The following is a 16,518-nucleotide window of genomic DNA, read 5'->3' on the forward strand; positions in this document are numbered from 1 at the left end:
TGCTTGGATTGACACGCACACGCACACGCACACACAGGGTGCCCCTCTTTGGGAATCATGTGGCCAGAGACGAAAAAGTGCTCACCACTGCCAGTATCCTCGACTTTCCTCAAGTGCTGTTTTTACAGCCCAGCTGCACACCATTTCATAACTGACCTTCATATTGCTGCTCAAGTGTCAACATTTTGGGAAGGTTGTGGCACAGTGGTAATATTACTGGACTAGTGTTCCAGACCTCTAAGCTATTATTCAGGGCATGTGCCCTTGAATATCACCACCACAGATAGTGAAATTTGAATTCAATAAAATGTCTGGAATTAAAAGCTAACCTTTCAGCACCCACTGTTAATTGTCATAAAAACCCAGCTAGTTTACCTATGGCCTCTTAGAGAAGAAAATATGCCATCCTTACCTGGTGGCTTACATGACTGCAGACACACTTCATTGTGATTGGCCTACCAACCCACTCAATTGTACCAAACTGCTGCAAAGTCTAAAGTGAATCAGGAGGCAGTACACAGACCATGTACTAATATGAGGGGCTAAAGTGGTTAAGAGGAAGTGAGGAAAGATTCTGCATGCAATAGTGAGAATAGTTGATCATTTATTTTAGTGGGATGTGGCTGAAGAAGCATTTGGCCATTTGTGTGGTCGTGAGTCTCCTATTGTCATTTTAAACCATTTTGTAGAACTGTTTCAGTCTATGAAAGTCCCAAGTAGTAAATCAGATAATGGGATTACAAAATCAATTGTCCGCATGTTTTGTTGTTGTGACACCCTGTAATTATGTTTCAGTAAGAGCGACAGGACCAAACTGAATCTTGCCACAACTCACTCTGGGAGTGTACTGGAAATCAAGCTCCACTATTCCTGTAGTTGTCACAAATGGGAAAATTCAATCAAACTGTCCAAAGTCCCCAGTTTACCTGACTGCCATATCTGGGTTAAAAGGAAACAGTCACCTGGTTTCTGTCCTTAACAAGCATACAACTTTAAAGTTTTTGAGAAGATTTGTAGCTCGGATTGTGGTTGTATGGCAGGGTGATTAGTGAGTTTGGTCGTGTTGTGTCTTCCTGTTGTGGTTTGTCTTGGAGGTTATAGTGGATTGTTCTTTTTGGGCGTCCATTCCTTGTGAAGACTCCGTATGGGTGCTCCTGTTCTACTTTGTGTAGTTCCGGGTTGTTGCATTATGTTGTGGCTTGTTTAAGTGGTGTCCTGATGTAGCTCTGTTTGGGCATTAGGGTGGTTGCTAGAGTAATTGAGTATCTGGTCCGTACATGTGATCTCTCTATATACGCTAGCCTGGAGTTCCCTGTTGTTTTGTGTTCTACCATTATGTCCAGGAAGGGTCGTTGGTGGTTGTTCTCTACCTCTTCTTTTGTGAATTTTATCCCAGTGAGGATGTTGTTTATGTGTTGGTGGGTTTCTTCTAGTTTTGTGTGTTTAATAATCGTGAAGGTGTCATCTACCTATCAGACCCAGAGTTTGGGTTGTATAGTAGGGAGCGCTGTCCGTTCTAACCTTTGCATTACCACTTCTGCAAGCAGTCCTGATATTGGGGATCCCATTGGTGTTCACTTGATTTGTTTGAATATATGGTCGTTGAAGGTGAAGTTGGTTGTGAGACACGGATCTAGTAGTTTCATGGTGGTGTCCTTATTGATGTTGTTGGTGTCCTAGGTTGACTGCATACTTGATTCATCCAGTAGTGTGGCAATTGTCTCTTTGACTAGGTCGATGTTTGTTTATGGATGTAAATAGTGCTGTTAGGTTGAAGCATATCATCATCTCGTCCTCTTCTATCCTGGTGTCCTTGATTAATGCAATACCAGCAGATATAGACCCATCACCACAGTTAGGGAACGGATACAATGACCCTGAAGAAATAATACAACTCAAGAGCTATCAACACCAGGACTACCAAAAAAAAATGAAGCCAACGCACCCCGATTCTATGGACTCCCAAAGGTACACAAACCGGGGGACCCCTCAGACCCGTTGTCTCACTATCAACATATAGTCTAGCCAGAGAACTACAACAGGAATTGAAATGTTTAGCAAATAACACTATACACCCATCCACACATCCCAAGAATTCCTCAACTTTGTCAAAGATACTCACTAATCACCCTACCACACATCAAGGACATTTCAGAGATGACCATAAGACTACTCAGACCCTAGGCTTTTGTGTAGCCCACAAACAGACAACCACCCTGCAATATCTACTGACAAACATAAAAGATCCCATATCCAGAACCAGCAAAACTGGTGTAAGATACAAAACACCATGCAAGGACTATGAGAAACACTACATAGGCCAAACCAGAAGAAAAGAAGAAAACTGCCAATAAGGATACACGAGCATGAACTAGCCACCAGCAGACATGACCAATTCTCACTTGTCTCACTATACACGGAAATCCAAGGATACGAATTCGACAGCACCTTCCGTAATCTCACAAGCCAAACAGAGACACACCATGGAATTCCTGGATGCCAGGTATGCTAACCAGAACTCCATCAGCATGCACATTGAATTGGACCCTGTGTACAAACTACTGAGAAACAGAACCGGAAGTAATACCAATCACCCCAGCAAAACGGGACCGAACACTGGCGTTTTCACCGGAGGCGTACTGACGATGTTACCGAGCATGGTGATGAAACATTTGCATCTAAACCCACTGCTTGGCGAGCATGTCTACAACCTCATCCACAGCCCAAGCTACAAACTTCTGTAAAACTTTAAATCACCCTCTAATGGTTGAATGACGTAAGTTTGTAGACAAACACGCAATGAGTTCTTTTTAAAAAAAACACGTGTTCTTCCATAGTCCCTAGGTTTAATAAAGTATATTTTCCTATATTAAGTCCATAATTCAAAAAAGCAGAGTTTATACTATCTTGTAATTTGATATTTTTAATTTGCCCATGATTATTCTAAACAGAAATTTGTGCCCCAGCTTGACATTGTATTTTTATTTTTGCTCCCTCAGATGGAGCCGCGGAATTTAGCATTGGTATTTGGTCCTACCCTAGTCAGAACATCAGAAGACAAAATGATTGACATGGTGACGCACATGCAAGATCGGTACAAAATAATTGAAACCTTAATACAGCATGTAAGTTTAATCTTTCTCTTGAGGGTTGAATTATTTTTTAGGAGAATTGAGAAGGAGTGCTTTGAAGGACAGAAATCTTTGATGGAATAATCACATTTAGACTCCTGATGACTGTGTTTATTGAGCCAAATGGTGCCTTCTCACAACAGACCTCCTAAATTATATTGTGAAGACTTTTATACCTGTGTTATTCTCAAGGCAGCCTGATGTTGGTAGCTTGAATTGCTAGGTCAAAGTGTCACAAGTAGAAAGGCTAGCGTCTCACTGGAAACACCGCGTTGCTGATGTGTATTTAGCAACTGTTTATAGAGCTGCAGTTGTAGCAGATCATGTTTGATACAGAGGCTTCAAGAAGTAAATTAATATATATGTTTAGGCCACTTTTACTGTATCTTCAAATTGAGATTTTGAGATATCATGACTGGCAAATATAATGTAAAATTTCAAATTCTGTTACAAACATTCATTTTCATGTTTTTGTTTCTTTATTTCCATTTTGATTGGTTGGGTTATAGCTAATCTGCATTATTGTTGGTCTTAAGCTTTAAACCTGTTTAGTTCGCTGATTGATGTACATTTTCGGAATTCTCCCAAGGCCAGACTCTCGTTGTTCATTTTCCACTGTGGGAAACGTTTACTGTTTTGAGCTTAAGTAATTTCAGCAATTCAGTTCCACGTATTCATTAATTACATGTAGCAGGAGGAGAGAAATTAACAAGAAGCATAGGGCACTGGCTTTAGTTTTGCCTAAGTTTATGAGTGGCAAACTTTAATGAGATTAAACATGAATTGTATAAAGGAGAGAGATGAGGTTTGGTAAATTGAATGCTGTCAATATCCATTAAATCTTTAGAATTTGAAATCTCTTTGTGATAGTTGTACTTCAGTTAAATTTGCCAAAATAAATCCATAAGCAGATTATTGATTAAACTAATTTAGGTATGTTGTTATGCCTGTCCTAGTTTCTCAATTGTTAATGTTGATAATACAATAAATATTTTTTCTGCTTATACTTATTCCTAAAATGGTTCTGTCAGTTGTGTGACCTTCTGCTATCTGGACTACTGCACCATTGGTAGATAGGCCACCTGATATTTGTGCTGATCATTTTCAGCCTTCCTATCAGGGATAAATTCCAAATTTTGTATTAAAAACCTGATAATACCCTTAATTTTCAGATCGCAGGGCTGCACTTCAATCCTATCTTTAACAGATGTTTTGATACACAGTTAGCTAAATGTCCCTCTCCTTTAGAACAATTAATTCCAATTGATACAGTCTATCAGGGTGGCTTTGAGTATAATGTGTATCTCATTTTCCGACTCCAAACTTTATTTGAAAATATTGCCAAGAAAAATGCACCGCACATTATATCTCCAAAATTTAGTTGGCCTTGTTTTTCTGTGTTCTTGATGTTTGGCTGCAAATATTATTGCTGAAAACAGAAAAAAATGAAAGTAATAATTCAGTTGTGAGATTTTTGCTGAGAATATTTTCATAATCTAGTGTACTGTTCTTTTGTTTCCTAATATAATCAGTTTGTTTGCATTTTTTCCAGTATGATTGGTTTTTTAATGAAGACAGGGACATGGATGAAAAGGTAAGAACTCCAAACTGATTTTCAAACATTTCACAACACACATTAATGCAGTGCATGAACAGTGAGCTAGAACAGAATGATTAAGGAATTATTACAATAAAAAAAACCTGTAACTGAAAGTAAATGGTGCTTTATAAATGAAACATTTGGAAAAGAAATGGAGGGATTTCAATATTGCCAGAGGAAAATAAGTGATGTCAGTAGAAACTGAACTCAGTTTGTTTAACCTGAGCAATTTATATAGAACATAGAACATTACAGCACAGTACAGTTTAAATAATTTAGTGAAATTAACTGAAATCAGAAGATGACTTTTTAAAATACCTAAAAGTGAAATTTTCCAACTTTGGGTGTGTCACATAAGCAACGTCTTAATGACTAAGGACCATAGTGGTTTAGTGCACAGAAGGAGGCCATCGAGACCATTATTTGTACTGTAGCTTCGTTACAACAATCTAAAACTAGGTCTTCTGCCCATAACCACGCGTGGAATCTAATCCAACCTGTCATGGTGGGAAGTTTGCTAGAAAGGATTCCCCAGTCTAATGGCAGCAGGGAAATCTCCACGATCAAGTTTGAGCCAGGAAGAAACAATGCAAGAAACATGCTTGCTTGCAGAAAAATGTCACTTAGATTAATTTAAGACATTTTAATATGCTCCACTGTGCGTGAAATAACTGCACAGAGACTGGTATCCCATCACCAAGCCACCCTTTATTTATTTGTGCACAATACACTGGCTGTGGCCAGCCAGCTCAGAGTCAGTCGCCTGGACTGGGGAGATTGTAAAGCCCCTGTTTATATTCTTTTTATATCAAGCTTTTTCCTCCAAAGTTCACAGGCTGTGGCTAACCAGCTTGGAGTCGGTCACCTGGATTGAGGAGATTGTAAAGCCCCTGCATATATTGGTCAGCCACGGCTTTCCTGGTTGGCCCAGGTTAACAACAACAATCCAGCACCTCATAGTTAACAATATCCACCTGGTTACAATCACAATGTGCACCAACCTGGGTTTTTCAACAGCCTTCCTGACATGTGGCAACTTCTACATTCCTCATTATCAGGCACTCCGTGGCTGATCATGCAACCCAACATCAAGAAGGAGACTGCTGAAAGCTATCCCCTGCCCTTGCCATCAGCTACCTGCACCACATTCCAGACTTTTCTCTCTACCCTGTCCCCACGACCTCAATCCCACCTTCCCTCACTTGTGGTCTGGATCCAGTGACAATCCCTGGTGAAATTGTTGAAGCATAACTGGCAGGAGCCACCACTACCAGTGGAACTGCCAGCAATGGAGAGCTGCCAACCTGTATTGTTTGTGCAGACAGTTTCATCAACAGCTGTCTAATAGCAGGTACATTTTAAAGACTGGTAAGCTTCATTTCAAAGTTAAATCAGAGTAGCATTCTCTCCTGAGGGTCATACATGACTTATGGAAAATTTTCACTGAATGAAGATATCTAACATAAACACCCTTGTTTAGAGTGGTATAAATACTTGCAAAACAACGTTGTAAAGTGTATTAGTGAATTAAAGTTTTAACATTTGTATAGTGCTTTTCATGACCATCAGAAGTCTCGAAGCACTTTACAGCTGATGAAGTACTGTGGAAGTGTAGCCAGTGTTGCTGTGTAGGAAATGTATTATTGAGACGAAATAAACTTTAAAATTTATTTTGCTGTTCTAGGCTCCAGTTGACCATGGGGGTAATACAGAATTACAGCCAGTACCAAACATAGACCATCTGCTGTCAAACATTGGGAGAACTGGAGGAGCACCAGGGGATATCTCAGGTAGCAGAAAATTTCCACAACTGTGTAGTCCTGCCTCTTCTAAACTCATGTCAAGCTGTAGCGTAGAAGGAACTAGATATGTGATTTGTGTATATGATGGATGTATTTCACAATAGTTTCAAGACATTTCCTTTTAAATTTTGTTTTATTTTCTTGACTATATAAACATTAGCTGCTTAAGCAGATTTGAAATGAAATGCTTACACTAATGGAAGATTAATTACTGGAGTTAAATATCAGTGTGCATTCTAGAGTGGTACCTCTTGTTTGAGCTGAAGACTAGGAATTACATTTCATTGTGTTTGAGCTGTGCTCTCAAAGTCCAATGTCAAGATTTCTTTCCATTCACAACTGATCTGATTTTGTTTGTGAATTCAAATTATTTAGCCACATTAGCATGATATCTAAAGTGACTCAAATTAGACAAGAACACACTTTTTTGTTTAACTGAATTTTTCCATGTGTTGTGGCAACTTTTAACACATCTTGCAAAATTCTACACAAACTGTGTAAAGTGACCTCACTGTTCACATACAGGTATTTTGTATAAAACAATCTCTGACAGTGAAAATGTAGTAGGAATTGCCGATGCGTGAGAAACAGAGACAGCACGGTGTAGAGCTGGATGAACACAACAGGCCAAGCAGGAAAGCTGATGTTTCGGTCGAGACCCTTCTTCAGAAATGGGGGAGGGGAAGGGGATTCTGAAATAAATAGGAAGAGAGGGGGAGGCTGATAGATGATGGATAAAGGAGAAAATAGGTGGAGAGGAGATAGACAGTTCAAAGAGGCAGGGTTGGAGCCAGTGAAGGTGAATGTAGTTGGGGAGTTAGGGAGGGGATAGGTTGGACCAAGGAGGACGGACAGGTCAAGGAGGCGGGATGAGGTTGGTGGTTAGGAGATGGGGCTGAGACTTGAGGTGGGAGGAATGGTTAGTAAGGCAGGGACTAGCTGGGCTGGTTTTGGGATGCGATCGGGGAAGGGGTGATTTTGAAGCTTGTGATGCAGGGTTCCCAAGCAAAATATGAGATGCTATTCCTGCAGCTTTCGGGTGGCGTCATTGTGGCAGTGCAGGAGGCCCAGGATGGACCTGTCGTCCAAGGAGTGGGAGGGGTAGTTGAAATAGTTCGCGACTGGGAGATGTAGTTGTTCATTGCGAACTGAGTGTAGATGTTCCACAAAGCGGTCCCCAAGCTTTTGCTTGGTTTCCCTGACGTCGACGAGGCCACAACGGGAACAGCGGATACAGTATACCACATTAGCAGATGTGCAGGTGAACATCTGTTTAATGTGGAAGGTCTTCTTAGGGCCTGGGGTGGGGGTGAGGGGGAGCTTTAGGGACAGGTAGAGCACTTGCTTCTGTTGCAGGGGAAAGTGCTGGGGTGGTGGGGCTGGAGGGCAATATGGAGCGGACAAGGGAGACACAGAGAGAGTGGTCCCTCTGGAAAACAGATAAGGGTGGGGAGGGAAAAATGTCTTTGGTGGTGAGATTACAGATGGCAGAAATGTTGGAGGATGATGCATTGCATTCAGAGGTTGGTGGGGTGTTACGTGAAAATGCCAGTTCCTGAGCAAATCTGACATTAGTTACACTGTTCATTAAATTAATAGTAGTTCTGAAGAAGCATCACTGGACTTGAAATGTTAACTCTGGTTTCTCTGTACAGATGCTGCCAGATCTGCTGAGGTTCTCCAGCAATTTCTGTTTATGTTTCAGATTCTCATTTGAAATCCTTTGTTATTTTAGTGTTTCTGATAAATTGTTTCAAAGAACTAAGACTTTAATATACTAAACTATACCATCTTCAAATAGTCTTGGGAGTGAATTAAGTAATCAATATTTAAGGTCACTTGCCAATGCATGCCTGCTAACTACAATTAGTTCCCACACTTTTGGGAGAGCTGCTCCACAGACTAATCAAACAGCGACCTGGCATAATTATTATTGAAGTCTTTTAGTTCTGCTTCACCACCCTTGGATGTATGTCCTGTTCCACCTGCATCGTAGAGGTGGCATGACCTTTGGAGTTCCCAAACATAGACTCTGAATGGCACAAGGTCTTGTGCCACTGGTTCATTTATGGGCACAGAAACCACCTGCTGTTTATTGTCCATCACCATCTCTTTGTTGGTGCATCAGTGCTGTTTCATGTTGAATACCATTTGGAAGAAACACTGGAAGTTGCAATAGACCAGAAACCCCATCACCTAGAGTGGCTCAATGGCATCACCACTGATTAAATTAAATGAGTCATGAAGGACTTTTCTTCCAGACTGACATTGTGATTTTATTGACAGATTGTTCCCTCTTGTTGGTTCTACTTGTTCTTGTCTTCAAGTGTCACAAGTATATTTATTTATGGTAGAAATGTCTGCACTGTTGTCCTGTCTGAATGGGATATATTCAGAACAAGTCTAGCAGTTTAAAATTCATACCTGTAATTGTGTGCCAATAGCAGTAAGAAAGTAGTATTTGATTACAGTCTGGACCTACAGTCAAGTCAGGTGCTAACCTTTGTAAAATGGTGAGTATAGAAGGGCATAGCCAGGAGCATCAACAGGCACACCTAAAAATTCCATGACAATGTAATGCAGCTACAATGTAGAGCTTGCACGCAAGCAAAATAGTGGAGGCAATCCATAACCAAAAGCTCTGCAGTCCTGCCATATACAGTGATGCATTATAATGGACAATTAAATAAGCTGAAGGAGGAGGCTGCACAAACATCGCCCTCCTCAGTTATGCTGTGCAAGCAAAAGGCTAGGCTGGAAAGTTATCACCATTTTCAGTCAAGAGTGCTAAATGAAGAGTCCATCTTAGTCTCCTCCTGAGGTCCCCAGCACCATAGATGCAATCTTCAGTTAATTCAGTTCACTCGACTTGATATTAAAAAACAGCTGGGAACTACAAAGTCTCTGAGCTCTGACCTGATCCTGACTATTGTACTGAAGACTAGTTTGACAGAACTAGCTGTACTCTTAGCCCAGTACACTACTACAACAGCACCCACATGTCAGTGTGGAAAATTGACAAAGTTATGTTTTGTCCACAAAATCTAAGATAAATCCAATCTAGCCAATTATGCTCCATCAGTCTATTGTCAATAATCTGCAAAGTGATAGAAGGTGTCAGTGTTATCAAGCGGCACTCACTTACCAATAATCCGCTCAGCAACATTCCATTTAGGTCTTACTTGGACCACTGGATCCAAACCACATCATACCTTGAGTCAAACATGGATAAAAGAGCTAGATTCCAGAGGTGAGGTGACAGTGGTTGCCTTTGACATCAAGACAGAAATTTCCCAAATTGGTATCTAGGTGTGTAGGAACCTGTAGTCAATGGGAATGAAGGGAAAACTTTCCATTAATTGGAGTCATGCCAAACACAAAGGGACATGGTTTTAGTTTTGGGAGACCAATCATCTCGGCCCAAGCGTCAGTGGACAAACAGCCAAGTTTAAGCTCCAACTTTGCATGACCTCCATCAAATAAACTGTTGTTTGCAACCATGAGAAAGAAGTGAAGTGTAAAGCAGAGATAATGGGAACTGCAGATACTGGACAATCGAAGATAATAAAGTGTGAAGCTGGATGAACACAGCAGGACAAGCAGCATCTCCTGAGATGCTGCTTGTCCTGCTGTGTTCATCCAGCTTCACACTTTATTATCTTGAAGTGTAAAGCAAATGGTCACGGAATCACATGGATGGTACTTCAGCCACCAGCAGATTCACAGGTCCCCACACTATCTCAGCTATCTTATAAGCCAGAGTTCACGGTGTATTGCTACAAAAGACAGAGAGCAGTGACAAATAAAACTTAGTTTTAAAAAGAAGGGATCTACTTTCTGTAGATCTGAAAAATACTATTGTCAGGTAATTTTATAATTTATGAAGTTAAACTTATGACCATCGTTCTTGTATGTTTAGGACGCAGTCTGCCTTTGATTTGGAAATAATTTCTGTGTTAAGAAAATCTCATATTTCAAATGAAAGATTTGCAATAACACAGCACAGGGTTTTCAGAGCTTAAAAAAACATTGGCTTAGCTAGTGATTTGAGTAAGTGATTTTGACTTATTCAGTCATGGGGTTTACATGTTGCATTTATTGCTCTTTAGTTGCACGTGAAAGTTGCTGGTGAGCTTTATTCTTGAAATGCTGCTGTCCATTTGGTATAAGTAGACCCACAATGCTGTTGGTGAGGGATTTCCAGGACCCTGAACACAGCAACACTGGAGGAGCAGCAATATATTTCCAAATCTGAGTGGCTGGAACCTGCAGGTGGTTGTCTTCCCAGGTATCAGCTGGCCTTGTCCTTCTGGATGGTAGTAGTCATGGATTGCAAGGTGTTGCCTAAGGAGTCTTGGTGAATTTTTACAGTGTACCTTGTAGCTGGTACATACTGCAGCCACAGTGTGGAGGGAGTGAATGCTGTGGATATACTGTCGATCGTGCTGGCTGCTTTCTCTTAGGTGGTGTCATGTTTTGGGTGTTGTTTAAACTTTGGTCATCCCAGCAAGCGGGGAGTATTCCACCATACTCCTGACTTGTATGTTTACACCACGACCACCACGAATGTTGCTTGCCATTTGTCAGCCCAAGCTTAGATATTATCCAGGTCTTGCTTCATTGGACATGGCCGGCTTCAGTATCTAAGAAATCACAAAAGGCACTGAGCATTGTGCAATTATGATCAGATATCCACATGCCTGATCTTATAATGAAGGGAAGGTCTTTGGTGAAGTAGCTGAAGATAGTTAAACCTAGAGCATTACTCCAGATTACATCAGATAAAAGGTCTAGCCCCAAAACGTCAGCTTTTGTGCTCCTAAGATGCTGCTTGGCCTGCTGTGTTCATCCAGCCTCACATTTTGTTATCCCAGTGACTTCAGCAGAGTGTTTTCCCCATTTTCCCAATGACTGTAGTTCTGCCAGGGCTCCTTGAGGTGACACTGAGTCAGTTGCAAGCTGCCTTGATGTCAAGAGCAGTGACTGTTCCCTCACGTCTGGAATTCGGCATTTGTCTCCATGTTTGAATTAAGGCTTAATGAGACCTGAAGCTGAATGACCTGAGCAGAATCCAGACTGAGCGTCAGTGGGCAGATTATTCATGATACCATCACTTATGATTGACAGTAGACTGATGGGGCTAATTTGCTGAATTTGCCCTGCTTTGTGCACATGACATAATTGGGCAGTTTTCCACATTGTGAGGTGCCAGTGTTGTGGCTGAACAGGAACAGCACGGCCAGGCGTGCAACAAGTTCTGGAGCACGGTTCTTCAGTACTATTGTCAGAATGTTTCCAGGCCTATAGTCTTTGCAGTGTCCAGTGTCACCAGCCATTTTGTTACTATCAGTTGCAGTGAATTAAATTGTCTAAAGACTGGCATCTCTGACACTGGAGACCTCCAAAGGAGACAGAGATAGATCATCTACTTGGAACTTCTGACTCAAGTTTGTTACAAATTCATTTTGCACTGATGTGCTGGAGTCCTCTGTTATTGAGGATGGGAATGCTTAGAGTCTATCCTCCTACAGAGTAGTTTAATTGTCCTCATTGATTCATGACAGGACTGCAGAGTTTAGAACTGGTCCATTCGTTGTGAAATTGTTTAGCTCTGTCACTGCAACTGCTGTTTGGCATGCAGGAAGTACACTTTTTTGAGCTTCACCAGGTTGATGCCTCATTTTTACAGCTGCTCCGTGCTCCTCCTGCACACCCCGTTGACCTGGGGTTGATCTCCTGACTCGGTGATGAAAGTAGAGTGGAGGATACAGCAGGCCATGAGGTTGCAGATTGTGTTGCATTACAATTCTGCTGTTGTACCACAGTAGGTCAAGAATGCCTGTTCTTGATTTGCTAGATCTTTCCAAAGTCTATCCCATTTGACATAGTGCCACATATTGAGGGGTATTCTCAATGTAAAGATGGGATTCACCTCCACGAGGACTATGCGGTAGTCATTCTTCTACCAAGACTGTCATGGGTCAGTTCTGTTGAAGATGAAAAGTCACCAACCTTGAAACGTTAATTCTACTTTCTCTCCACAGATGCTGACAGACAATGCAGAGTTTTGCCAGCATTTTCTGTTTTCATTCTTTTTGGCTGTTTCCCATCAAATATTAAGCAAATTCATGTCTGAATCTTGGTATTGAATCTGTTCCTGCCATTTTCCAGATAGATTTCAGATGATCAATTACTACTTTGCAACATCTCCTCACCCTGTCATTAGTTCTGGAAAATATTTCATTCATTCTTGTACTTTCATTTTACACCAAATACAGACTTATACAAGTCAACCCTTAAAATGCTGAAGGTGTAGTTTGAAGTGGCGCTGATCTTGTGACATCATGCAGTGATTTCTCAAAAGTAGCAAGGAGGCAATCTATGTACCTGTGGTGTTCTTCTTCAGATAATACCACAAGATCGGAAAAATGTACTTCAGAAGACATACAAACTCTCAGGTTAAAGTTGCATTTGAAAACAGCTCCCCCACTGCACCTTAGCAGCAGCTGCCCCAAGCTTTAGTCCAACCCTCAGCTCATAGTCCTGGACTTGGTCTTCCAGGTGCAGTCAATGTTTGTCTTGGTGTGCATCTCAGGAACAGACCACAGAGCACAGAATCCTGTATATTGGAGCTGCTTGGGATGAAGTTGTACACAATACCTCAGGTGCAGACTTCACAAGCACCCTTCATGGTTATTATAAAACTTCCCTATTTTTAAATTCCAACAGCCAAGGAATTTAAATCAAAATTCCATTTACTGCTAAATTATATGCTGAATTTGCTATATATATATATATATATATATAAAATATATCATGATATGTAAATGTTTTGTATATTATGTACAAGCACATCCGAGTCTCTCTGTGCCACTTTTTTTTGGAATCTCTGTCCATTTAGATACCTTTTAATTCGTCAAACTACAGTGCATAATGTCATAAAACAAAGAACTACGGAAATAAAAATAGAAATTGCTGGAAAAACTCAGCAGGTCTGAAACCATCTGTGGAGAGAAATCAGAGTTACTATTTCAGTTCGAGAGACCCTTCCTCAGAACTGCAGATGATGGAGATATGAAACAAAACCAGAAATTGCTGGTAGAGTGCAGTAGGTCTAGCAACATCTGTGGGGAAAAAGCAGAGTTAATGTTTCAGTCTGTGACTGTTAAGCAGCTAGACCAAAAATGAGGTTGGCTGGGTGTGGGGCGAGGTGAGTGGATAACTGGAGACAGCGCAGAGATATGGAAGGGGTACTCTGAACTGTCACTTCCTTCGGATCAAAGATGTAGCCATGGTTACCCGCATGTACCCCAGGTATGACTGATTCTTTGTGGGTTCGAAATAAGTTCCTTTTTCTGGTCCTACTCAGGCCTCTTCCCACAACTCTTTCTCCAGTGTGTTGATGATATCATTAGTGCTGCTTCCCTCTCATTTGGAACCCGAAAAAATTGACAATTTTGGTTCCAATTACCACCCTACTCTCTCCTTCATCCACCAACTCCCAGAGTTACCTGGACTACACATTCTCACACCCTGCTTCCTGTAAGGACTCCATTCCATTCTCCCAGTTTCTCTGTGTCTCCGTTGCATCGATTATGATTATGCCATCTTCTGAGGGGGCCTGAGAAATGTCACCTTCCTCAACCGAGCACTCCCTGCCACCATGGTTGAGAGGCCCCTTAGCCATGTCTGGCCCATCTCCAGGAATTCCATTACAATAGCAAATGTGGTTCCCCTGTTTAAGAAGGGGAGTAGAGACAACCCCGGACTAAACAGGTAGATGAGAGTAAACCGGTTGATGTGGTGTATATGGATATCAGCAAGGCGTTCGATAAGGTTCCCCATAATAGGAAAATGTACAAAATGCGGAGGAATGGAATTGTGGGAGATATAGCAGTTTGGATCGGAAATTGGCTTGCTGAAAGAAGACAGAGGGTGGTAGTTGATGGGAAATGTTCATCCTGGAGACCAGTTACCGCAAGGGTCGGTGTTGGGTCCACTGCTGTTTGTCATTTTTATAAATGACCTGAATGAGGGCGTAGAAGGATGGGTTAGTAAATTTGCAGACGACACTAAGGTCGGTGGAGTTGTGGATAGTGACGAAGGATGTTGTAGGTTGCAGAGAGACATAGATAAGCTGCAGTGCTGGGCTGAGAGGTGGCAAATGGAGTTTAATGCAGACAAGTGTGAGGTGATGCACTTTGGTAGGAGTAACAGGAAGGCAAAATACAGGGCTAATGGTAAGATTCTTAGCAGTGGTGTCCATGTACACAGATCCTTGAAAGTTGCCACCCAGGTTGACAGGGTTGTTAAGAAGGCACACAGTGTTTTAGCTTTTATTAATAGAAGGATCGAGTTCCGGAACCAAGAGGTTATGGTGAAGCTGTACAAAACTCTGGTGCGGCTGCATTTGGAGTATTGTGTACAGTTCTGGTCACCGCATTATAAGAAGGATGTGGAAACTTTGGAAAGGGTGCAGAGGAGATTTACTAGGATGTTGCCTGGTATGGAGGGAAGGTATTACAAGGAAAGGCTGAGGGACTTGAGGCTGTTTTCATTAGAGAGAAGAAGGTTGAGAGGTGACTTAATTGAAACATATAAAATAATCAGAGGGTTAGATAGGGTGGATAGGGAGAGCCTTTTTCCTAGGATGGTGACGGCGAGCACGAGGGGGCATAGCTTTAAATTGAGGGGTGAAAGATATAGGACAGATGTCAGAGGTAGTTTCTTTACTCAGAGAGTAGTAAGGGAATGGAACGCTTTGCCTGCAACGGTAGTAGATTCACCAACTTTAGATACATTTAAGTCGTCATTGGACAAGCATATGGACGTACATGGTATAGTGTAGGTTAGATGGGCTTGAGATCGGTATGACAGGTCGGCACAACATCGAGGGCTGAAGGGCCTGTACTGTGCTGTAATATTCTATGTTCTATGTTCTAAACCCACCGACTCCAACAGCTACCTGCACTATACATCCTCACACCCCACTTCCTGTAAAGACTCCGTCCCATTCTCTCAGTTCCTTAATCTCCATCGCATATGAGGCCAACTTCGACGAGAGCATTCGAAATACCCACATTCTTCCTCAACCGAGGATTCCCCAGCTCCGTTGTGGACAGGGCCCTCAATCGGATCCGACCAATCTTCTGCCCTCAACCCTTCTCCTCCCTCCCACAACAGTAATAGGGTCCCCCTTATCCTCACCTACCCTCCCACCAGCATCCACATCCAGAAGATCGTCAGACACCATTTCCGCCACCTCCAGCAAGATGCCACCACCAGACCCATATTCCGCTCCCTTCCCTTATCTGCCTTTTGCAGGGACCGTTCCCTCTAGGACACCCTGGTCCACACCACCTTCACCCCCAACACCTCCCCACAGCTCTATGGCACCTTCCCCTGTAACCGGCGAAGGTGCAACACCTGCCCATTTACCTCCTCCCTCCCCAGTATCCAAGGGCCCAAACATAGCTTCCAGGTGAAGTAACACTTATTCGCTGCTCACAATGTGGTCCCCTGTACATTGGGGAAACGAAGCGTAGACTTGGCGACTGCTTCGCAGAACATCTTTGTTCTGTGTGCAAAAAAGACCCTGAACTACCTGTTGCCTGCCACTTCAATGCACCACCTTGCTCAGTGGTCAATATCTCCGTCTCTGGCTTGCTACAGTGTTCCAGTGAAGCCCAATGCAATCTGGAGGAACAATGCCTCGTTTTCTGCTTGGGGACCCTACAGCCTTATTAAGTTCAATAATTTTAAGGCGTGAACTCCCCCATGTCCCAGCCCCCCACCCCACACACCAGGCCTTGTTACCGCATAGCCTGCCACTACACACCCCCTGTAATTAGTCACTAACAGTCCCATTAACAACTATTCACCCTCACAGCCTGATCATTAGCAACTCCTTTGTCTGTCCAACTGTCTTTCTCTCTCTTTGGACTCTATCCTATTGTTTACTCCCAACCCACCCACCTCCCTATTT

The 16,518-nt window shown here is 42.2% G+C and overlaps 1 protein-coding gene across 1 annotated transcript in view; it reads left to right on the forward strand.

Moving 5' to 3' along the window:
• LOC125466199 (rho GTPase-activating protein 23-like) overlaps positions 1 to 16,518 on the forward strand; it is a 219,179-nt gene that overhangs the window by 173,380 nt on the left and 29,281 nt on the right. Inside the window, exons 21-23 of the mRNA XM_048560405.2 lie at positions 3,000 to 3,125; positions 4,684 to 4,725; positions 6,416 to 6,521. Coding sequence (XP_048416362.2) covers positions 3,000 to 3,125; positions 4,684 to 4,725; positions 6,416 to 6,521 — 274 coding nt within the window. The remainder of the gene's footprint in view (positions 1 to 2,999; positions 3,126 to 4,683; positions 4,726 to 6,415; positions 6,522 to 16,518) is intronic.

This window comes from Stegostoma tigrinum, chromosome 31 (assembly GCF_030684315.1).
Source record: "Stegostoma tigrinum isolate sSteTig4 chromosome 31, sSteTig4.hap1, whole genome shotgun sequence".
Classification (NCBI taxonomy): domain Eukaryota; kingdom Metazoa; phylum Chordata; class Chondrichthyes; order Orectolobiformes; family Stegostomatidae; genus Stegostoma; species Stegostoma tigrinum.